General features: G+C 45.5%; 1 protein-coding gene across 6 annotated transcripts in view; it reads right to left on the bottom strand.

The window, feature by feature from the left end:
• Positions 1-25176, bottom strand: part of LOC118291287 (partitioning defective 3 homolog) — a 289475-nt gene that overhangs the window by 135646 nt on the left and 128653 nt on the right. For all 6 annotated transcript variants that reach the window (XM_035619432.2, XM_035619430.2, XM_035619429.2 and 3 more), the window contains exons 6-12: positions 21614-21726; positions 20857-20940; positions 16983-17108; positions 14165-14386; positions 13266-13453; positions 9655-9794; positions 9095-9223 (exon numbers count right to left, since the gene is read on the bottom strand). In XM_035619432.2, coding sequence (XP_035475325.2) covers positions 9095-9223; positions 9655-9794; positions 13266-13453; positions 14165-14386; positions 16983-17108; positions 20857-20940; positions 21614-21726 — 1002 coding nt within the window. The remainder of the gene's footprint in view (positions 1-9094; positions 9224-9654; positions 9795-13265; positions 13454-14164; positions 14387-16982; positions 17109-20856; positions 20941-21613; positions 21727-25176) is intronic.

The raw sequence follows: 25176 nt of genomic DNA, 5'->3' as shown, positions 1-25176 counted from the left end.
GTGCCCTTCACAGCTGCTCGGATAAAGAGTGAAGCCGAGGAGAGAAGGGACAGGTGGAGAAAAAGGTGTTTTTTTTCTTTTCTTTTCGGAGGATGAGGAGTTATTAGGATGCAGTGATGCATTCAGGTGGAGGCTCTTTTCAACACCTTCTGACTGAGCCCCCTATTCTCCGGACGGCCCTCTTATCTGCCCCCTTTTCTTTCGTTCTCTCTGTTTTTGCTTCTCCCTCTTTCAAAATGGTCGTACACCTGTCTGTGGCGGGGTTTCGGCCCTGAATAGGCGGGCAGTGAATTCAGACTGCTGGAATTCATGCAATCGCCCTGCGTCTCAACAACTGTGCCAGCCGTATCGACGAAATCACCGGCTCTTGTCAAGAAATGACCCTTTGCATTTCCTCAGGCGACCGAATGAAGCAGATGGGGGACAGAAAGACACAACTGTTGAAGAACGATTTCAATCCAGTGAATGGGTAAATATAATGCATCGCTAATGTCGAACTTCCTCTTCCTGTGCGGAACTTGCAGAGACAAGACAGCTCACATCTGACAAACTCCAACTCACGGGTTGTGATCAGCTGGGGTTCCAATGCAGAGAAAGAGAAAAGAACACTTGTGGATGAATAACCGTATGCGTCATCGGCAAGATCAGTTTTTTTTAATCTTTAATCAAGATGTTTTATCAAAATAAAAATTCAACAAAAAATAGTGAGCAGTAGTCACTGGAGATGCTTTTAGCCCTGCAGTGGAGGATAGCACACATTGGATAAAAAAATGAATAAAGATACTTTGGATGAAGCCCGTCTAAGCCCGTGTGTGTGCGTTTGTGTCTGCGCCCGCTCCCTCGCTTCCAAAATGATGACAGAATAACCGCCCACTCAGAGCTGTGTTCCGGGAATAGCGGGCCGGGGCAGAGAATGAGAGAGCAGTGTAACATTTCCATCAGACAGGAGCAAGCGCTGCGAGCTGAGAATGAGTTTGTCAGGCTGCTTGACAGGCCTTGTTGCAGCGATCCAAGCTCAGGCAGAGCTGGATTCAACTCCCTCTGTAGCGCCAAGCTCAGTCTCATGTCTGCACCTGGGACAGAGAGTACAACAAGTACTGACAATAGATAAACTGTGAAATGATAAATAAATAAACTTGAAAAAGTTGCAGGAAACAAGTTGTGGGCAAAAATAAAAAAATAAATATATGAACTGATAACAATTCTTCACGATAACATTTTGTGTTTAAGATGTTTTTTTTTCTAATCGCGAATTCTACATTTTAAATGCAGTTTTCTGCTTTGTGTCTGTACACAGATTGCTCCCAAAAGCAGGATCTGTCACAGTGTCATTGTGCAACATCACCAATGAGTCAATCAAAAAAATAAGATATATTTTCTTCAATATATTTCTAGAGCAGCTTTATCCATCAGGTTTGCAAAGGTTGATTTACAACAACAAACTTTAGATTCATCCGTGCCGATTCATTATAACAGTTCAAAATGATCCAGGGGCTGGGAGAGTGTGTGGTTCACATTGTGTCATATGATTTAGATTTTACGTTAAACAACAAAATCCAAAGGATTGCGAATGAAAATAACGTAAAACTCCTGGTGAATGAACCGGTGCAGTGCTGTGGGCGGGTACTGATCCTTGAGGTCAAATTCATTACCACCACTTTTGAGTGGAGTGCCTGCAAGAAGCCCATGTCGTCGCCCTTTTTTCTGCTCTCTCTGACTCAGCCATGCAGTCACAGTCCATTATTCGATTAGGTCCTTTATTAATTAACAGTGCGATGGGTCGGCTCCCGTTCATTACAGCCCATTGTGTGGGCAGGGGACGGTGATGGAGGCAGCGTTTTTGAGCAGAGACGCAGGCAGGTGAACAGAAGAGGGCAGAGGGGAACACTGCTTGTCCCTCCAACGAAAGTGTCCCGCCTGCTTAATCGGCCCTTTTGTTTTGTTTCTACCTCGCTTAACTTGTCGCACACTAACAAGGAAGGTGTGTTGGACGTGTTCAAGTGTGTGTCGGAGAAACGCAGCGACCGAGAAAGCCTGAGTGAGATACGAGAGAGAGAGAGAGAGAGAGAGAGCGCAAATGAATCACAATTAGTTCTATTCACACATAACTCTGAGTTCTCTGCACATCACTGCCTAAAACAATTAACACTGCTGGAAACTTCTTTCCACACTTGGCCCAATTTGGCACATTAAAGGTCATTGGAAATGAATTTAAAAAGGCTAAAAGAAATCAGCCATGGATGTAATTGCAAAAGGGGTGTACGCATGATAAGTATTGTAACACAAATTTCTTTTGGCGGTGTTTCTTCTCACAACATTTTCTGACAAAGGGACAGAATATTAAACACCGCTAAGCCTCAACGCAATCCGGGCTCTCTCTTTTTTTTTAGGCACAGCGACGGGGTTGAGAGGCAAACTCAGGTTTCGCCGGGCTGAAGGTCACAGCGAGCGGTGCCAGGTTTTTTAAAGTGTTTGTGAACTAACAATTCAAGTTCTTCAGCGGGGTAATCCAGCAGATTGGGACTCGGCAATGACAAACTTGAACTGTCGTCCATTGCAGACATTCTAATGAGAAAGCTCATTTGGCTCATTAGCTGAGCAATTTCGGTTTCCATGAGGGCATCTGAGGCCAGATACGTCTGCATCACTGCTAATGCGTCACGGCTACTGGTTATCGGTGAGGACACCGAGTGGATGACACTGTGTGGAGGGTTGACCTGACACCAGAAGCCTCTGTAGGCGATTTAGGAAACACATCGAATCAAAGAGAGACAAATAAAAAAAATAAGGTGACTTTGTGAGTGTACTTGGCAACTGGTCTTTTCAGTTCGTCCAAAGTATTGACGCACATCAGGAAGCAGACGCCTCTCATTTTCAAGCTAATGGTGGATGAGAAGCGCTTTGGTATGACCAGCCGCACATGCACACACCATCCCATTATGTGTTCTGGAATCAGATGCCGAATCCCCCTTGGGAGAGTAAGTGTGTCCCCATGAGTGGCCTTTAGCTGCCTTGTTTATTGGCATAGCACAGCGCTGCGGTGCACCCTCGCATTCTTTGCGGTGACAACAAGCATAATTATGGGAGCAGCTGAACGAGCAGTGCTCGACGAAAACAGGTGGTGTTGAGACGACACGCTTGGAAATCGTCAACCAGCACTGGGCATTGTCTTCAGGCACACTCCGGAGCATTAGCTTTAATTTTGACGGAGCGTTGTTTCTGAACTTTGCGCTTTGGTCAGAAAAACCCCAGAGCCATGATTTATAATGTAGGAGGAACTCATCAGCATGGCAGAGAAGGCCGAGTAAGGCAATGGAAGCCAGCATAAAGCAAGGTATGAATTTTATGAAGCTTTTCATGAGATGTGGAAGATATTGTATGTGCCATGGTAACACAATGGAGCCCTTACCCACCGGATCACCACGTCCTCTCATTTCAGACTTATTTGTAGACACAGAGTGGAAGAGAAAGTGACCTCCAAGACGCATCTGCTGCTGCCAAACTGTTCTGAAGAGCTCCGCACAGTCACAGATGCTCTCGCTGATTGCAGGTTGCCAAACCCCAACCCTACACAACTCCTTCCAAAGGCCTGCAGAGTAATTCCTGTAATTTGACTTCACCTGAGTTCCAACAGTATTTTCAGGACAAATTTACGAAGTCGGGGTCGGCCAGTTCTTGACATTTGCAACAGGAGAGCAATTTTCTGATTACATCCAATTACATTATAGCAGCTGGTTTGTTTTTAAGTTATATCATCGGGTACAACTGGGAATTCATTATTGAAGAAGTGCGAATGCTGGAAAAGAGTTGAAACACCTTAAATGATCAGCCCCACACGTATGAAATGACTCATCTCCTCAAGTTGTTTGCCAAGGTTTACGAAGGTAAAATATATGGCTCAGTCACTGCTGTTACATAAATAAACTCCTTCAGAGACAGACCAGAAAGATTCTGTCTGTGGAGCTTTATTAGCAAAAAGTTACAATGCATTACATCATCTTTACGGTGAGGCTAAAGAGCATTACTCTCAGAGGCATCTAATTATATTAACACCAAAGATGTAATTCTTTGGCATGCCCGTAGATACCACATAGCTTAGGATCGCACTGTTTATCGCCACTTCAATTCTATTCTCCCAAAGTGTTATCAGTGCTGTTACAGCGCTGTACTGCTCTGTGTGGGAGGGGGCACAAGACGATGTAAGTCATCTTATCTCATGCCTTACATTGTTCCATATAATCAAAGCAAAGAGTTTAATCTTTGATCCTAGATGAACCATAGTAAAACTGAGCAGCGACGTGACTTGGTGAATAGAGAACTTACTGAGAAAACATGCGCTGCTTTCAGACATGCACTGGAGTCCAGACTGAACTTCTCCAGAGGAGCTGTGTGGTAGAACGCAAATGTCCGTAACATTTTTTGCTCCGGACATTATCTGGAACTTTTCCTGTGAGCCAGCCGACTGGAAATGGGATCGAGCCCATGTGAGAATACGCCGGGAAAATCAACGATGCATCCATTGTCAGGCACTCTAGATAGTATTTCAGTTTGGATTCTGTTTTTCCATTTTCCACTTTAAGTTTAAACTAAACTGTTGATGGCAAAGTTAAATTCTATGCTGAGGAGTAAATGAAAGAATCCGGTGAACTTGGCTCTGACTCAACAAATCTGTGTATCATTTAGTTGCTGTCCAAAGACAGCGGACCGTGTTTTGTTCGCCTTGTATCAATTCATTTCTCCCTCTACCGACTCGGTAAATGGATCTCAGCAGCACAAAAATCAATACGGCTTCCTAAGTCTGTTCTTGACTTTAATATGGGCAAATCGCGAATTGTAACCTCACTGTACTGTGGGCGGCACAACAAAAAACAGCTGTGTAACACTGTCAGCGGAATGATTACGAAAAAGGAACCAAGATATCATCTGCTGAGGATAATTGTGCAAGGCAACGCAACACTGACAATGATTGCCCTTACTTGGAAGAGAAATACAATGGAGAGCTTGTTTGGATTGAACCACTTCAGGGAACCAAGTGCTTTTATTTCTACTGTATATAACTATTTCAAGGCCTTATATAAATAGCATTATTGCAACTAAAACAAATCTTCAAATGGGGTACAGTTCTAAATGCCTCAATTACATTCCACTAGCAGAAACATGGCAGGGAGGATTTTGAAACCAGGCCACCGGGGTTGGCACTTATGAAACAGGCCATTAGTCTGCTATAATTGTCAGCAATACTGTCACGCATATGTCCTCAGCATTCGTACAAGCAATGAATTCGTCTGTCACATCAATCAGAGGTCGGAATTAATTGCGCAATTAAGATTCTCATTGCTTGGCAGATATAGCTACTAATGGATCAGTGACAAGTGTGATATGATCATAAAGAGGGGGTTTTAATGCACTGTTTGATTGCTTTTATGTACTCTGCAGTGTTAAAACAGAGGCTTCACGAGTCCATTTCGTCAACCCTAACGGCCCATAGTCCTATTGGATGGGAAAAATACTATTTATGTTGGGTCACAGAATGAATGTAAGGGTGAGCACTGACAACTTTATTATGGCACTTGAGCATATGTGACTAATTAAACCCATATCGTGTGTCATGTTTCACTTGGGGGGGGTTTGGTATTCCTGCTCTTATGTAAAATATGTTTAAAACAGGACTGAGAATACACACACAGTGTGTCAAAGCAATACCTGCAGGCTAGTTCACTTATACTGTAAGGATTTTGGAATGAATCAAACTGATTTTTCATGAGCGGGGACGTGGCACTTTATTTCTCCTGACCGTTGTTTGTGTAATAACAAACTGGTTATATTTGTCTGCCTCTGCTTTGCTGTGTCTGCTCTAAATTAATGTGGAGCTCCACCACTGACGGCAGCGTGTGGATGGACAACATTTTTTGGACTGGTGCCATGGCTTGTTGCACAGTGAATCATGACGTTTGACTTGGTTATTCCAGTAAAAAAGAAAAGGGGGAGCTAGGAACTCAATCTCCACAAAGCTGGACTGACGGCACAGATTTGCTCGCAGCTGTAAGCACAAACAGCGCTGCACGCAGGGAGATAAATGTCTACAATAAATAATATCCACGGGCTATGCGTGGGAAGTGTGCACTACATGCTTTGCGTGGTTTCTTGGGAAGAATTTCAGTGATATATGTGTGTGTGTGTGTGTGTGTGGAGTTGTAAGGCATCTGAGGTAATGTAGAAAGTGGAGGGAGAGGGAAGAGAATGGTGGTTTGTGTCACAAGGGAGAATTTCAGCAGAGTTAAACGCCTTTTGATTTAAGTGGGACCTCCGACAAAATTCCAAACCATCCATATTCACATCATCTCTGCAATTATTGCTGACAAAATGTACCTGTCTTTTTGAGCCCATGCATTAGTCTTTACCTCTTAGATCAGGGACCATAGATTAATCTCAAAGAAGAGGAGAGGTGACTTGTGCCAGATTAAGCTACTCCAGTGAATCCCCTCAACGGCGTGACCCAGAGCTTATGCATAAACCTGTTATCTTAAAACCATGAAGCACTAAGTCACTACATATCTTCATGTATATCCCGGGTTTTTCCACTATGACTTTCTACTTACTCATATCTGCCCTCTGAAGACACACGTTTCTCTGAATTAAACTGAGCAGTTCTTCTGACTTCTTCTTTAGTCTGTTGTAATCCTGCATCGCAATCACTGATCCAACATCCCATAGCTGTCAAGTGAAGGAACAGCACTTCACTTGACAAGTGACTTTGTTCACAGAGGCATTGATCAGAGTCTCCTGCTGCGTCTTCAGGTTTCATGTGATGCTCTTGGAGAAAATTCTGTCCCTACTCTTCTCGTCTCGTCTCACCTCTATCAATGAACGTGTCTTGTAACCCGAAGGTCGCAGGGTTCATCCTACAGAAATCCAACATACATAGCGAAACAGACAACACAATTCCGTCCAAAGATTATTATAGAATATTATCGTGAAAAGTGTGAGAATAAGAGAGAAGAAGGAGGTATTAAAAAGTCCAAAGTTTGGTAAAGGTTACGCCAGTTCTACTTCTCTGATACAACATTCGTCTCAAAGTGTGTATTGATATCCTTGGAATAGAGAGGGAGCAGTTCACCACACAGACAAAGACGGAGACAACGCCCCACTCCGCTCTATTGCCATTTAACCTTTTCTCTTCTCTGTGAGTACATGTTTATTGAAAGGTATTGAGAGCCGCCGCTATCGCTACTGAAAGCATGTCAAAATACATCCCGACCGTGGTAATTAAAGATGCAGCGAAAACACGCTGGGAGGGTAAATTAATTCCTCTGGGGGTTCGTGCTCCACGCCTGGCACACAATAAAACATCTAAACAAAGGGAAATTTCCAGCGCTGACATTAAACATCAGCAGGCAAATGTCAACTAGACACACACAGAAAAAAACGTCTCCCTTCTATTTTCATCTTTACAACTGGATCTCCTGCCATTGAGTGTGTGTGTGTGTGTGTGTGTCTGTGTGTGTGTGTTAGAGAGATACACAATTCTTCTTTGACAGACGCCAGCAGTTCTCTGGCATATCACTGCATCGGCTGCATTTTTAAAACGTCATCATCACATTATCATTGAGAGAATTAGATGAATGACTGCACATAAGCAGTCGTCCATACGTGTGTGTTGATGTGAGTCTGGAGTGTGTGGCATTCAAACGCACACACCACACACTCAAGGAGTGTGTGACTGAGGAGGCAATTACCAAGTATGCTTTTCCACCATGCTTTATTTGCAATAACTGTCAACGGCAGTCTTGCCCCCCCCTCCCTCTTCCCTTATCTGATTTTTATGAACATACTTGGAGGGATTATTGAGATTTGTGAAAGCACTGCTATGAAATGTGAGGTAAAAAAAAAAAAGAGTAAAAAGGAAAATCAAGGGAGGGCAAAATGCTAATATTCCATGGAAAGCGATTAAATATTAACAAACTCTCTCTCACAGCATGCAGAAGTTGGTCAAGAGGGGGGGGGGGGAAACAAAAACGCAGAGAGAGATCATTAGACAGTATTTCCATGATGAACTTTTTTCTAATGGCGTCATGCCTGAATAGCTAAAAGAGTGTAACCACTCATGAGTCGACAGGCCAGGGGGAGCTGTGCATTTCTTTTTCTTTTCTTTTTAACTCCTCAAAGCAACATTCAGCTGCTGTGGAGCATGAGTCAGTCGACTGGACCTCTTCAGTTAGCATCTGAGCGTTGGCTGTACTGGTTCAAGATCATTTTGAGGTACCTGAAGGTCACACCTTATGCCAGAAGAAGCCAGTGGCGTCACAGCAAGATAGCAGTCTGTGCAAGGTTCCTGAATTCAAAGCTAAGAATTTCGGGGACACTTCTTTAATACGTGCGGTAATTATATCTGTGCCCATTTGACACTTTTAGAATATGAAAATTACAGAAAATTACCAATTTCACTACAGCTAAGTCTAGAGGGTTTCTAACCCCCCCTCCCCAAGCACATTAGCAGAGCAGAATGTGTCTCGGTGGGCCATTACTCTAAAGACCGAACAGCTCCTACAGCGGGGTTAACAGTGCAGGTGCCAGGCTGAGTTTTATGGGTAGGAGTGAGGTTGGCATCAGGGGCCTCTGGTCTGCCAAGGTGCAGTGACGTCCGAGCCTGCTGTCAGAGCCGCTGAGCCCGGGCTGGACGAGGGCAGTCGCCTCACCATCTGTTGCGCGACAGCCAAAGTCACCCTGTATGTAGGCTGTGTGTCTGAGTGGGAGTGTGTGTATGTGGAATGTGTCCGTGTCAGTGTCCGTGTGCATGAGTGCAAGGGGGTGCGCGGATATGAACAAAGCTAAAACTGTGTGTGTGTGTGTGTCTGCGTGCTTGCGTGTGCGACTTCATATTGTGACTGTGTGTCATAGTATCACATCCCTTGCTCTTGTTAGTGAATGTGCATTTGACTATAAGTCTTTTCTTTCTATGTACATGAGTGTGTGTTTGTGTGTGTGTGTGTGTGTGTGTGTGTGTGTGTGTGTGTGTGTGTGTGTTTGCGTGATAATGCCCATAGCTGTAGTTGTATCTCAGTACACGAAACACAATAGTTGCAGAATAACTGACCACTTCTCGGGGCAGCTGGGAGTCCTCCTGGCGGGTCACCAACAGGTTCACAGGCCCACCCATGGGTGTGGCTCGTAGCAGGGCCACCACCTCTTCCTGGGTCTTTCCATTAAGGTCCACTCCATTAACCTGTGCACACACACACACACACACACAGTCAAAACTTAAATCAAAGAGCTCTCAGACTTTATGGGGAGAATCTATGGCCTCCACATAACCTTTATGCAGATTACTGTCAGAGCCAGTTGGAGCTTGAATTTTAACATGGGTTATTCTCCCCTTAAGTGAGCACTAGCTGGTTTTCATGTCAGTCTGATTGAAGTATAATCAAAATATTGCTCCATCTAACCAATTTTCCTCTGCAATTCAAAGCTGTGCTATAGCCATAGGGAACACAGAGCATTTGACTTACTTCAACAAAGCCCTGTAAGATTAAATTTTGGAATGAAGCCACATCATCATCAAAAGACTAATTAGTCTCTGAAATAACATACAATCTCAAAGAGCGCACTCGCTCAGCACTGTGTGATGGTTAAAGGTTAAACAAAGTGCAGCCTCACCTCCAGCAGCCGATCTCCAGCTTTCAGTCGGCCATCTTGGATGGCAGCCCCTCGCGGAAGGATGTTTTTGACATAAATGGGAGCACTGCCACCAATGGGGACATCTCTGGATGTGATGCTGAAGCCCAGACCCTCTGGACCTGGGAGAACAAGAAAAATATTTTGGAGAAGTCATCATCATTATTGGTAATTAAAGTCATAGTGGATCCTTATAAAATATGCTAAACCATCATACTGCTTCCACTGTGACTCTAAGAAACTGACCTGAGTTTTAAATCCTTTTCAGGAAAGATACTTTTCATGTCACTGTAACATGAGCAGCCACTGCACAGGGATTAAATTATGGCTTTTCCATCCTTCTCTGTGCCTCCAACATACTTTTGTCCATCCACACATTTTTCATCGGTTTGCCATCCGGGTGTGTCTTACTCAGGTTTTTTGGGAAGTACAAACGATGACACGTCCCAAACTCTAAATATAGAGTCAACGCTATGAACCAAAATTGAGTGTTTGTGATATGTGCATGTGGACTGTAAAGCCACTCCTGTACTTCATGGTCAGATTAAAGAGCAGCTATCAACCAGAATAAACAGGGAGAAATGAATGAGTATGGATTGCAGAATGCATCAAAATGCTGTTCAACAGCCTCTTTAAATAAAAAGAGCGCAAATACTGTTTTCTAAATCATCCATGTACCATGTGCTGGATGATTTAACCAAAAGCCCTTCAGACTCTTTGGTACAGGCTGTGTTCAAATCGTGTCTGGCTCAAGAAGATCTTTCGCTATATACAAATAGTTTGACGTTTGCATAATATAGACAGCGGTGATCTTTACGTTTAAATTGCATTTGTTTCTTATTGATGTATCCTTGAGCAAGAGACACAGGCCTTTTTAAAGTGCAGTGAATGGTAAGGCTAAATTCAACGACTGAATCGGAGAAAACACTTCAAGCATCAGCTGTGCGAAGCCATTTGCCTTCGGTTTTGAGGCTGACCTTTAAGGTTCATCAAATGAATAGGGATTGCTGGTCTGGAGGAAGTGAGCAAATACAATAAAGGATAAATAAGAGGATCTCAGGGCTGACCTTTTCTGCTGACCATACCCCGATGTTGTCAAATAAAAGCAAGAAATTGTTTCGAATGTCAGCCAGGGAAGAGGTAAACCATATCAATTTTGTCTGTCTGTTATTCTTTGACAGAATGTTTCAGAATTCAATATCCCTGCTGCTACTTAATGTTATTAGAAGGTCATGGAGATCAGTGTTCAGAGATGAATTCCACCACGCATGACCTCGCTGCTGGAGTTTTGAGCAGAGAAGTGGGAAAGACGCGTGGTTTCGGTTGAGGCTTTTTCTGATGGTAACAACAGTGATTAGTATTCATGTCAAAGTAGCTGCTCATTTCGCAGAGCTGTCAGCACCTCTGATGGTTCATGATGACCTACTTTTCCCAGTGCGTCTCTCTAGCAGTCTGCCGTCTCGCTGACAGTGATGGTGTTGACGAACGAGAAAGAGGGAGTAGTGCGGATGGCAACTTTCCCCTTCTTTCTGCACACAAACAAACTTGCAGAAGAGGTGATGAAGAGGTTGCTTATGAAGGCAGAAAGTTGGGCTGCTCAGGTTGACGACGCGCTATGATCTCTCCATCAATGCGGCACGATAACTCTGCAGACAGAAATAGCTGCCGTTGCGAGCGTTGAATGTTAAATGTGTCTTTTTGAGCGAATAACTTTTATTACAAGGTCACACAGGCTGCCGTGATTTTCAGCTGCTTTAAGACTGTTAAAATGATGTTGATTGAATTTGTAAAAGATTTCTAAATAATGTTTATTGGTCATTACTCCCAAGACCATCACACACCCCACTGTTCCTATGTTGTGCAGCTCCCAACTTTCCAGACAAGCAGCATATTAGGGAGCCACGTTCACTTCTTCTACATCAAGATCTTTGTTCCCTTTTCAACAGTGACCCCTCCTTCCCCGGCCTGCACACAAACTAATAATAAAGGACTCAAACGCCCGCCCACTGTATGATCCTGTAGTTAACGGTCTCCAATCAGGCAATTAGGAGAATGCCTCTCTAATAGTGCTGCAGTAATTAACCACTGACGTCTTTATTTTGGGTAATAGACGGCCCTTTCTGGATTAGTTGGAATCCTGGTTCCAATAAGCCAATTAAACAGCAAACATGAGGAGAGGCTGAGGCACATTAGAATGACTTAATGGGCATCACATGTCCTTTTCGACTGCAGTATTTGATTAAAGCACTCTTGTTAATTTGCCATGCACGATCTGCTGCTCCCGCCACTCGGAACTCAGGGCCACTTAGGCCGAATCACAACAATCACAAAGTGAGTCAACAACAAAACTGTCCAAAAGTACATTAGTAGTGCTAAAGTATGATGGTAATCAAATGGAACTGTCAATATGAATTTCAGAGGCACATTTGAACGCGCTACGATTTCAGCGCTCAGTTGAATTTCCGATTCGACAACATTTGGACAATAATTCATCTCCATTTCAAGTTTACGAACGGTTTGAAGTTTACAAGCGAGGCACATTCATTCCAGTAAGCCCCATTTAAATCATGAGCCAATGATCTCAGCAACCATTTCTGTCACTCGGGCAAAAACATACTTTGAGGAATTATGAGCAATGTGGCTAGTGAAAGGCAAACTTGACTACAGGCCCAGGTCTCATGCCGGAGCTCCACCAACAGCTCCCTGGCTTGGTCTTGATTAAAATGAGCGGCCGGTGTGCAAACAAAAAAAGGGAGAAATTAATCACATTATAAACAAATAAATATAACTTGCACTGGGCAGCTCGGGGAACTTTGCCAAAGATATTAGAGCGGCATGTGACTGCTTCCCCCATGGGTATGTTGCATTTTGCCCGTGCTGCGACCCTCACTAGCCGCTCTTTTCCCAGAAGCTCACTGCTCAGGCCTCGGTGCCAGCTTCCGACTAAACATCTGCAGCCTCCGACAGGGAAAAAAAAAGGACCGGAAAAAAAAAGAAAAGGGAGAGAGAGGAGTCAGCCCTGCTCTGGTTCATTTCACAACCCACTGCCTGTCAATATGTGTAAAGATAGTGAGGTGATGAGAATGAGATTGGGCCTGGCAGTAAATCCACCACAATGGCGGGCTAAGATATACAAATACCGCGGCATCACAGGCCTGTACACAAACAAACCAACCTCGGCTGGAGGCGGGCCGATTACTGAATATTTACTCAATACGTCCATGGTGATCCGGCCTCGTGCAAATCACAATCTTTCAAGACGTGCGTTTGGCTCGCTCTCTTAAACGAAACCCAGAGGCAAAAAGATATTTCTGAATATTTTGGGAGAGATTTTCAGTTTCCTTTACTCTCCCTGAATCTATTGTTTATTTTAGAAAAAAATAAATAAATGCATAAATATGATGAGATGGTCCTTCAACTCACTGAGGAGTAGGGGAGTAGGAGTAGAGACAAAACACCACTGCTAATCTTGCCATTTCACTACACTTGCTACTTCCCATTTAGCCACATTCTTGATTGCTTGATTTTCCCATGAAAATGCTCAAATATTTTCACCTTTACAACCACGCATCGCTGTTATTGCTGGTTCGTACCTTTCTTCAGCTGGATGTTGAATATGCGGCCTTTGTTCTTCAGGTAGGAGCTGTTGGAGATGTTGGTGCTTATCCTGCGCTGCAGGGAGGGGGAGGGGGCCGACGAGGTCCTGGAGACCAACGTGTGGGGTAGCGTGGTGTACCGTCGGATCGGCTCTGGGGTGCTTCCAGCCAGCGGGCCCTGGTGGCTACAGGAGCGAGACAGAGATAAAAACAGACAATTCAAAATACGGTGGAAAAGGGAACAGTTGTTCAGTTCCTTTGACATTACCAGCAAGCAGATTTGGGATTTTCAGATTATTTTGTATCTTCATATTTACAGTAATAGTTGTAGATCGGCATTTCAATGCACATCACTCTCAACCAAGATGTCTCTATATTAAATCATCATCTCCAAGCAGTGGAGACTAAAAAATGAAAATGAAGACTGTAAACTTACAGACACAGACCTAATTGATAAACACCACGTGTTTATATTCCTGGAATTTGGCCAAAGGCATTACAGAAATTAATAGTAACCACAGGTATATAAAATGGGCTTTTAACAAGATGATCGTTGGTGTGGGCTCGGAGGTCTCAGGTAGAAAACTCTTATTTAATCGTCTTTTATTGTGTAGCTTTTAAACTATGATGGTTTCACAGTGAAGATATTACGCCAAAGTCGTTGACTGGTGTAATTAAAGCAGAATTGGCCTGCATTAGAAACTGCTGCTTGTATTCATCCAACGAATAGGGCAATTTTCATTCCATGCTCCAGGATAGATGTGACTGCAGACAACTATGGACATGGGGGTTCACTCTGACCCAAGTGGAACTTGCTTTCAGCATTGTGTGCAGGCCGTCTGCACATCTTTCCAATGACCAAAAACATATGGCAACGAAGAGAGGGTCAAACCTACTGGTGGTTGAGACCGGGTTGTGGTCCAGGCCTGGACGCTGGCCTCCCGACGAGACTCGCCCTGTCGCCTGGTTTCTGAGTGGCTTGGCTAAAGTAGACTCTGTTGGACGGACTGAGTTCGCTCTGGGCGGACAGCAGCTCGTACTGCCGCTTCAGGGCTGCGGGGACCACGTGGAAGAGGATGGCCGGAGAACGCATCGCCTGCCTGAAAATGTTCTGGGCTCTGGCGGTGATACGGAGAGAGAGAGAGAGAGAGAGAGAGAGAGAGAGAGAGTGTGGAGGTCACACAGAAATACATTAGCTTTAACATGATAAGAGATACAAGTACAATAATGTACGATCATAGCTTGGCAGATGTGGAGGGATAAGGAAGGCTATGATGTACTGTATGTTGAGAGGCGATAGGGGGAGTTGAGGTTAGTGTGGCTAATCGCAGGGCTACTGCGGGCTACTCAGTGAATAGCAGCAGAGAATTGAAAAAAACCATTATCAGTAATTACCAGCATCAAGACAGGAAAGAGATAAGGATGGTGAATGGAGAGTCAGTAATGAAATATGATATACTGTGCATTCTATATTATGCCTCGAAACATACTGTGTTCAGAGTCTTTCTAGGGTAAAGCAGTATGTGTGTTTGTTTGTGTCTGTGTGGCTGGAGACGAGCGAACATGAGTTGACTCAACAAGCAAAACAGAGATGATGAATCATGCATCGGGGAAGCTCTCCAGACAATGTGGTTCCAGAGTAAGCAGACGGACGCTTCATTCCTTTCGCACATGAACGAGAAAAAAGGCGAAAAAGGCCAAAACACACACACTGAGTCTCAATGCGAGTTTTAGGGCCCCGAATAAGCTAAGACAAGAGCTCAACATCTCTCCCATACACGAGGGGTGTTTAGTCTGGTTTGCCTGCCGCACTTAGCATATAGATAGGCTTGCCATGAGCAAGCCATGCGGCAGCATAAGAGGTGTGGTAGATGTCTGGAATCCAACAACCCCAGCGCCTGCTTCCAGACCCCCATTACCGCACCAGTAATACGATGCTGATTCTATCCAAATGATAGCCACTAAGTTGCTTTCTCTACAATAGACAGCGCTTCATTCAAGAGGTGTCGCAGAGGCTGCGACCGTATCGGGCCACTTCAGTGGGATTTGGATTCTCCAATCTTTATTCTTATGGTAATTTACCAAAAAAAAAAAAAAAAAGAAAATCACTCACACGAGAGGCAGTGACTGAGTGGGGATGTGTGTTTGTGCGCAAATGTTCCCACATGCACATATACCGCGCCGCCACTGCGATAATCAGCCTCCACGCGAGCCTGATTGAATAATAAATTACCCCATCAATGCATCATTACATTCAGTTAGATTAAGCGCCTCAAAATATTTACCCATGCAAAACAATCCAAGGAGATTAGACTATCACTTAAAATTGTTGCACTGTGCGGCACACAATCGGGGGGGGGTGTCCCCTGATTGTGTGAGGTTGGGGTAGGGGGGAGGAAAGTTTAGCTCCTTCTCCTCATTTTCATGCAGAATTACAAACATCGTGTGCATCTGGATGCTGGTGAGGAGCGTGCGTTTGGCAGAGGAGGGTAAGAGCGGAGCGCTACAAAACATCAGTCCCTTGTGGATTTGGTTTGAAAGCCTCTCTCTCAGTGGAATAGGCTCGGAAGGAAATTGGAATGTTTACTAATGACAATAGCATCATATTGAAACAAACAAAACAAAAAAATCCGGAAACCTTACTGGCATTGTACACAGTCTGGTGAACACATTAGCATAATGTGGTAAGATAACTCTGGTAGTCTGGGGTTTTCGGGCTGATGGAGAGCATTTCTTATCTTTGCAAAAGTCGGTTGTATGATGTTATACGTGCCTTGCTTATAATAATAAAAACAAAACATTCTGACAGTGATTGAGTTGTTCAGGAAGAAAGCCGGTGGTTTCTAACTCCAGACTCAGTTCCAGACTTGATTCCTGTCAGTCATTGAAGATGTGGCTCTAAGCCCAGTGCTTTTAGATGACTACGTCCAGCCCAGTGCGACTGTAGGCTGGGCCTTCATTAGCAGGGATCCAGGATATTTCTTCATGCGGAGGAGTGGACGATAAGCAAGACAGCCAAGCAGCCCACCTCCATGCACTGCCTCCAGAGCCCTGCCTGGAGGAGAAGCAATCTATTTCTCAGGCTGGCGCACACACACACACACACACACACACGAGTACACACACACACACACACAGGGGTGTAGATATGACTTTATATTTCAGCGTCACTGCATGCGTGTGCCAGCGGATGTGCAGGAATGTGTGAGGTTGGCTCTGGATAAATTTGGGGGGGGGGGGGGGGGGGGGGGGGATTACATCTTCATTCCACTTTAGGAAATGAAGGGGAGTGATGAATCGATAGAAATGAATCGCGAGGAGAGTGTAGGTGGTTTAAGATCACAAGGGCAGAGTGGTGATGAAGGACTGCAGGTCACTGAGGCCCATTCGGGGAAGGCCAACAAGTCAGTGATGTTTCTGGTTTATTGTGCAGCTGTGTGGGTGTCACGTCCCTCTGCAGTTTGGCCTGCACTTATCAACAGCAACACTGTTTACCGCCACTGCACTTAATGTCCAACACAGGGCTTTTCGTGTGAACTGTATCAGTCCGTGGACAGAATTATGCTGTCTGTGCACAAGCGTTGGAGATAGTGAAGGAAAAAGGAAATGGTGTCCAGTGAGAAGAAAAATGTCAACTGTGAGTAGTTCGCAAAGGGCAAAGACATAATGCGGAGTTACGGTAGCAGGGAACAGATGACCAACTGTAGAGCTTACTGTTCGAAGCGCAGGTTGCGGATGTCTCCCTGGTTTATCTTGACTATGCAGTCGTTCTCCTGGAAGAGACGCTCCTGCTCAGCTTTGCCCCCCTGCTCCAGGCGTTTCACGAGCAAACCCTGAGTCCTGCAAATGCATCACACAACAGGTTAGACGCAAAGCACAACTTGGAAACATACCGTATCAATCAGGCCACACACGGTCACATATCCATACACTGACCAGCGGGCCAGAGACCGCCTGATCGGGTGTGATGTTCACATCAGTGCCGATCGGAGGTGAGGCCGGTTATTACCCGGGTCTTTTGCAGAGTCATTTGACCCGGGGCTGAATGCCGATCAAACGTTTTTCACACTGCAGAAAACGCCGGGTGTTAGCGGGTTTCAACGGGTTTTTTGGCCAGTGTGAAAGGGGCTAAAGTGACTATTAATGATGTGATGAGAATTATCCAAATCATCATGACATCGTGAAAAAGTATCAGCATACTTTAAAAGTTTGGGGGAGAGTAAGTAAGTTCACTGATACAACGGACTGTACTTCTGTGCCCTACTGTCGACAGAAGTTAACTTTCAAAACTCTAAGCTTGGATAAAGACCTGCATTTTTATTGCGGCCTGTAGAGGCAACATTTTAAGCCGCTCTCCGTCCCTCTGCCCTCCACTGTCTCTGCGTATCTGTGGGCAGGTCTGATAGGAACGACATGGTGGGTTGTAAAAGGTAATCCCGACCAACAGCTGAGAGATCATCTTATGCCTTCAGAGGAAACACAGCGGTTGCCTTAACTAAGGCGAGAGCCAGCAGTGCTGTAATAAATACTCAAGCAGTTGCACAACAGCTCCGTCTCAGCAATCCCTTCAAAAAAAAGGCAACCTTTACCTTCAAATATGCCGTCCCTCTCTCCCTCCTCTAAATAAATACATCAGTGAGCCCTGTGGGGCTTTGGTCGGGCCCCGAGGATAAACACATGGAGAGATCTGATGTGCACTGGCACAGCAGAACTGCGAACGCCGTCGTTCTCTGAGGCGCCGTGCGCCTGAGGAAGCAGGTAGACTGACGGAGCGCAAACGTTTGAGGGCCTTGTGTAAACTGACAAAAGCCGCCGAGGCTCACGTTTGGGAAATTAAAAAACAATGATGAAATATATCAGAGCCAAAATGATTTAGAAGCCAAATTATGATTTACAAGAATAAGAAATGTACACTGCAATCAGCAGTTTATCTGCGGCCAAGGACATCAGAGGCAAGCTTTCAGTTATTTCCTCTCTTGTCACCGACGACAAAAACAACAACACTTTTAAATTGTGACCCTGTTTACCATAGACGTCAAGGGCAGATTTGCCGAGCTCTTTAGCATTTGAGGCAAACAGGGCCACTCTCAGAACATTGCCCTAATTGGCTGCATAATGTGGACATCCACGCTCACGCCGCAGACTCATCTCAGCTCCTCAACGGGGGTAAATGGTTCAGCATTAAGTTGAAGTTAAAGATCACAATAGGCCCTTTCCTCTTTCGCAGCGTCTGAGCCAGTGTTGCCAGGTCAGACTAAGTGTGTTGAACAGAGGGTAATTGGGGGCGGTGTGGAAGTGGACATGATTTTGCTTTATCTCCATAAGTGTTGGCAGCTTGAAAACAAAGTATTGCACACAAAGAGTACAGCATGGGCGGAATCTAATGGCTTCTGACGTGGTGGCAGGCCAGAGACAGCAGATAAAAGAGTTTCGGTTGATCCCTAATCAGTATTCAAAGCAGCAGCACGGAGGATTGGGGATAAAGCGGCATCTTTTTAGGGATTTGAGGAAGATGATGATTTCATAAAAGCACCATTATTGTGACGAGTGTAATGCACTGCCACCCTCTCAATTCACTCCTGTCCCACTGATGGGTTTTTTGTAGATGCTTATCAGTGACTTGGGTAAAAGAAAGAGAGCTAATGCAAAATCTAAATGGCATTCTCATAGCTGCAAGTCGGTGAAGTCACATGTGAGCACACAGAGTCTGCAGTTGGAGGGATCTTTGCAGACTCTGGAGAAAAATACTGTCTGAGTCCTACTTTTTATACAACACATGCATCAGCGTTGTCTGATGGCTCTACTCCATCTTGTGGCTGGGCAGCAGCGCTGAGCAATAATCTGAAGGAGGCCACCTGCTCTCATCTACTGCCTTTAATCAAAAACGGTAATAATCCAATCATGATCCGTTTATGTACGGCAATTATGCCCGTTCTTTGTTTACAACTGAAACTGGTCATGGAATGAGAAGTTCATTAAGCGGCGAAGACAGCATCTGTGAGAGCTCTTTGTGTGTGTGTGTGTGTGTGTGTGCGAGTATTTATGTCTGCACACAGCACTCGAGATAAGTCCGCTCTGCTCAGTAACCATTTCCATGTGTGCAATAAGGAGAGAAGGCAGCTGTTGTAAAAACAGTTGAACGGTAAAAGTTAATTTTCCAGGTACCCGTGTATCTGTGTGTGTGTGTAAGCGAGAGAGAGAGAGAGAGAGATACTGGCTGCTGGAGTGACGGAGTCTCTAAGCTCTCCCCTGCAGTTGTCCGCCCCACCTGCTCGGATCTAGCTTGTTGTCGGAGCAGTGGAGCAAAATGCAGGCAGCCGACGCTGGAGCGCCTGCAGTTCCTTGTTTGCCGGCTGTCTGACCCCCGCGTCCCTGGTCTAGACACTAATGACAGCTCGCTGAGCCTAATGCCTCTTGTCCTAGTGCACAGGAAAGCGCTGGGCCGGGCCATTAGCATCATCCCACTGACCAGACGCTTGAGTCTTATCATGTCTGAAAGTTAATTGAAGGCTCTGATAGCTATTAGTGGCATCCAGAGCTGATGGAGAAGGAATCTTGTGGCCGTGCAGCATTACTGCTGTGCTTTGCAAATGCAGGTCTGATTGTGTGGGAATGCAGAGTAGCTAAAGGACAACAACAGGCCTAATAAAGTGTTAGATTTGACCTTTATCTAAGCACTGTTGCTCACTAGAGTTTCATGAACGCTTCATTTAGTTTATCCTCTGACTCAGGATAACTCCGTGTCACAGCAGCGTCGGAGAGAGAGTCACTCGCACGGGGTCAGAGCTAAATATAGTTTCCTGACACTTGCTTATGAACAGCAATGGGATTAGTGTCCCAAAGAAATGACATGCAGCAGTCTTCAATGACAGCCCTCGTCACTCCCTCAAATGTCAGCCCATTTCATCTCCTCACTCTGTCTCTTCACCTCAGTCCCCTGCCTCCCTCTTCCAGCACTGAGCAGTCACATTCACCTTGGTGGCGAGCCAGTCGCTTGGCGTGCAGCAGGGATCTGTGTCATGCACAAGCTTTTAGTTTGATTACTTCTGGCCACTTCCTCTGTCCCCTTTTTTTTTTTTTTCTGGAATAACCATAAACTAGGACAGTCCTCATTGGCTCAAAAAAACGCAAAAAGGAAAAAGCCTTGGATCACCTTGGACGCAGAGTGCGCACTGACGTTCGTTGGAATAAAAGAAAAGCTCAATAAGACTTAGAAAAGCTGTGAGGGGCAAAACTACTTTCATCTGTTCTCCCGCCCACTGGGGGCGCTGGGATGTGAGCAGTGATGAGCATTGCAGTGCAGTTTCAGCAGTGAGGCTAGCAAACATGAAAAATAAAATTAGCCAGAAGACTTGGAGGCAATGAAAAAGAAGGCCTAGGGTAACACATGAAAGAGATGAATAAGAGAGAACAGAAAGAAGCTATGCTTGAGAAAGTGAGAAAAAATGATCAGTAAAAGCAAAAAGAGAGCAACATCCATTGGGGCGTCAATACATAAGATGCAGGAGACACATCTGATGGTGAGACTAACTAGCCATTGTTGCACACGAAGATGCATTGATTCTCAGAATCCTTGTCTTTCTTTTACCTGACATCCAGCGAACTGAAAGGCACTACGTGGATCCCCAGGGGCCCTCCTCCATTGGACACCTCGACCGGCCTGAGCATGCCTCTGCAGCACGATGATGGATGTGGCCGAGGGGACGAGAAGAGGGAGGAGGCACAGGGAGACATGCATGAATAAAAAATAACAAGAATGACAAGAGAATGCAGGGAAGCCGCAGATAAAAGACGACACGGGCAAACATGACAAGGTTGATGGGATGTGTGGGGGGTTTGTGCAGCCTTGTTGGTGGAGTTGGATTGTGTTGCCTATACAAAGTCATCCATTACAACGTGAGGCCGGTGGACCTCAGGGTCGATTAGGGACCCAAATGGAGACTCCAATTAAGTGATTAAGATCAGACTTGTGCGGGGAAAAAAAGAGCAAATTAATCGAAAACGTGTTGAGGAGGAAGGGAGGACGGGGAGTAGGGGGTTCTTTTGTGCAAAGACGTGAAGACAAAAGAACACAACGGTAGATGCAGATGTGTGCAATGATATTGGACGGAAAATGCGTTTGGTAATGATGTGATCTCATGTTTAGGTATTCAATGGTGGTCTTTTTAACAAACATTGCCACCTATGTTGTTATTCGGAATATAATAAATTGGTTCACCAGAATTTACAAAACCTCCAGTGATGTAAATTGATAACATTTAAATAAACATTATCCATTTTCTATGAATGTTGTGATGACTGCAAACAAACGAACAACCCAATTGTGCTGTGGTGGATGGACTCACTCTAGACTTAACACCATTGACCTCTCCAACGAGGAGTCAGCCCGCCCTACTGGCTCTATCCGCTCAATCCTCCTCTCTTGTCTCCTTTGCTCTTCTTCCTCCTCCTCCTCCTCCTAAACAGACAGAAAAAGAAGAAAGACAGGATGAATCATTAAAAGTGTGTTTCAGCTCTCTGTCATTATTTCAATTTGGCTGTGCCTGCACACCCCCTCCCCTCCCGCCGGTACCTCTCCTCTGGCTTTTAATCCAATTACCCGCAGGAACAAGTCAGCGTCTCTATTTTAAATCAAAAGAGACGTTCACACCAGGACAAACCGGGGCCCTCCTCAGTCAAAAAACCCTCAGCGACCGTAGCGACAAAGTGGCCCTGATCAATTGCTCCGGCTCTATCAATCAGGTCTGGCCCCCGGGGCGTGGCAACACTGCCGTGTATTCGCAGCGATGCGATGAGGTCTAGAGTGAAGTGGTCGCACTTGCTGTCATCTATTTCTCTCACTCTCTTCATTTCATTTACTCATCTTCCTTCAGGGCCATTAGGCAGCCGGGCTGGAGGGCGGCGGCTTTCAAAGGCAAGCCAGACGTCTGAGGACTTAACTAGGCTCGCGGATGAGACAGCGGCTTCATGCTCTCCTTAATGGGGAATAAAATCTTTATCTGAGCTCTCTTTATGGGGATGGTTCAGACTGAGCGGGGCACTTGTAGTGATGACATGCTGTTTGTAGAATGGAGGGGTGGGGCGGGGGAGGGGGGGGCATATTTAATAACACGGGGTTCATTTTCAACTTATCGTCACCTAGTTAGTCTAGTTAGTTACAGCGAGAGCAGGGGAGGTTCATCACCAAGTGACAGGCACACTGGACTTCAGGAGGAAGAATTCACATTTCTATTCTGCTCCAGTAACTAACTGCTGATCTCTGTGTGTTTTTCTGCACGTGTGCGTATGGGTGAGCTTGTCAGCAGCCAGACAGCGCCTCGTCTCCTTAGGAGCGTCTGCTGAAACGCTTTGTTACACCCTGCCCTCACCCGTCACCTTCCTCCTACTCCCTCTTTTACTTAAATGTCAAGCACATCCAAATTGGTCCTGTGCCTCTCTGCTTTCTTTATGGAAATGGGATTCAACCCTTTTCAGAGGCCGGGATATCTTTAGCGGCACGCAGTAGTGGGGCAGAGAGACTCTGTCCCCTATTTATTTATTGGAGACGTGAGGGGGTAAGGTGGAGTGGGGGGGGGGTGAAGATTGCATCAGCAGTCCGCCTTAGGAGACCTCGACTCGACCTACCTGTCTGTTTCCCCTCTCTAACTGTCCCATATGAAAATGAGTCAGTCAACCAGCCACCCCACCTTTAATTAAGTGTCAGCCGGGGTCCTGGGTTCCCTGCAGAGCCCGTTATTTGCAATGCTCTTCATGAAAACCCCTCGGGTTGGTTGGCTGGATATTTTCTTAGATGCATATACCATATGCTGTGCACAAAAATACCCAGCCACGTATGCGGGAACCCACGAATAAAGACGAGAGGGCAAGAAGTGGAGAAGGCAGGTGAAATTGGAAGAACAGAATAAATATAAGTGTGTGCGAGGAGACAAGATTGGCAGAAAGTATGAAAGCTGAAGGAATATGTTGACTTTGAGAAAGAGGTATCATCACTGAAAGTGACACGTAATTAACGTGGGTAACAGCAGCTCACAGCAACTAGTTTGCTCCTGTAGGTAGCAAATGGTTTTGGCGTGATTGTGTCTTTGTTCCTCTTTCATTTCACTAGTGATAATTACCAACAGAGCACCAACGGTGAAGGGATCAATCTTTTCAAGAAAAAGAGGGACCAGGTAAAAAATAAATACAAAATAAAACACAAGTGAGCAAATCATGAGTGAGTTGGTAATGGCGGAGAGCAGAGAGGAAATGAGTTGTGATCAAAGAGAAATGGGGCAGAAGAGATGAACAATGGGGAGAACTGCAAAGCCTCATGGTTAAAACCTTGCAGTTTAAAAACAAGAAGAAAAACCTGCAGCATCCGCCGTGAGATTTCCCCTAAAAAAACAAAACCCCGTCCTTAAGTGTTTTTCTCCTTGACAGAAGTGCAGTGATCCGTGTTGCACACCCCTAACTCAGACATTGACTTTAGTTCCAAGGACGTATGTGGAACAGTTGATTGACGTTGGGTATTGGAGCGGAATGTTTTCAGTGCGTTGGTGGGATTTGTAATGTTTTTACGAAAAATGGGCAAAATGCGTCGTGCCTCTGCGTCTATTGTTTCGCTGAAACACCGATTTTACACCACTGGTTTTAGTTCGTTGCCTTACAATTAAAATAAAACATTTCCCCAGGAATGTGGTCATTTTTATTATATTTGAATGTACCGGATGCTTCAACTGCCAGTCAGCTGCCACCGCAGACAGAAGCACACGGTCGACACCTGACAACAGGATTCATGAGGCAGGGCCTAAGTGGCCGCTGAGGTTCGTTAGAGTCACAGTGGGGGGTTTCCACCCAGCGAGGGCACAGCCGCTTCATTATCCCGGACAGTCTCTGTGCCTTCACCAGGCTAACAAACACCACGTCTGAGAAGGAATATGATGAAAAATGACTTGTTAAGACGCACATCTCGTCCAGTGAAGTCCTTCAGACTGGCTGCCGACCTCACAACAACCTGACAGGCTGTTGAGTCAGTATTGCAGGGGTCAGCGTCTCCTTGTGACAAGGGGTGGAAGTCATCTCTCCTTATATTCACTGCCAATTCACTTATTGTCTGTGACGAAGCCAAGCAGAGGGTGGCAGCAGGGGAGAAACAGGCTAAATATACATCCCTCTCTCTGTGCACCGCCGCTTTCCCTGAATTCTCTCTTTCTTCATCCCTCCATCACGCTGAACGTCTCCGATTCCCCTTCTCTAAAAACCCTCCATTTCTTCCTCCCCTGGGTGCTTTTAGCACCCTGTTGATCCCTTGGTAACCAGTGGAGTGGGGACGCAGCAAGGCTTTTCAACTCTCTAAGGCACTCAGTCCGAACTTGCTCTCTCTCTCACTTTCCCTCCATCCCTCCCTCCCTCGCCCCTCCTTGTATGTCATACGGAGGGCTCGGAGCGCTGATTTGAGGCCAAAGAAAAAATACAGCAGGCTTTTGGACAATGAAGGGGAGCAAAAGTAAGGGTTACAGACTTGGCCATCTGACAGCTGTTGCATTAGATTATTGAGGATCATATAAGAAGAGAGAAAGAGGGAGAGAGGGATGAGAGAGAGGGACGGCTGTAAAGTGCAGAGTCTTGTTACCTTCAAATGGACAGAAGAAGGCGAGAATAAGAGTAGGAAGGAGGGAGGGAGGGGAGCAGCTGTCTGCTCAAGAGGGATGAGGTACGCACACACACACACACACACACACACACACACACAGAAAGCCAATGCTCAAGGGTTGGGGCAAAGGGTGTGTGTTGAGGAGCTGTCAACCTCCATCAACCACTGTCCTTAAGGACACCTACTGTACGTGCTGGCATACATGCGTGGGTGTGTGTGCGTGTGTGTGTGTGTGTCATGCCATTAGCCATGGGCAAGTACAACATGTAGCTGCTT

Source organism: Scophthalmus maximus, chromosome 21 (genome assembly GCF_022379125.1).
Source record: "Scophthalmus maximus strain ysfricsl-2021 chromosome 21, ASM2237912v1, whole genome shotgun sequence".
Taxonomy (NCBI): domain Eukaryota; kingdom Metazoa; phylum Chordata; class Actinopteri; order Pleuronectiformes; family Scophthalmidae; genus Scophthalmus; species Scophthalmus maximus.
The sequence above is the reverse complement of the archived record's forward strand: the minus strand, read 5'-3'. Positions and strand labels throughout refer to the sequence as shown.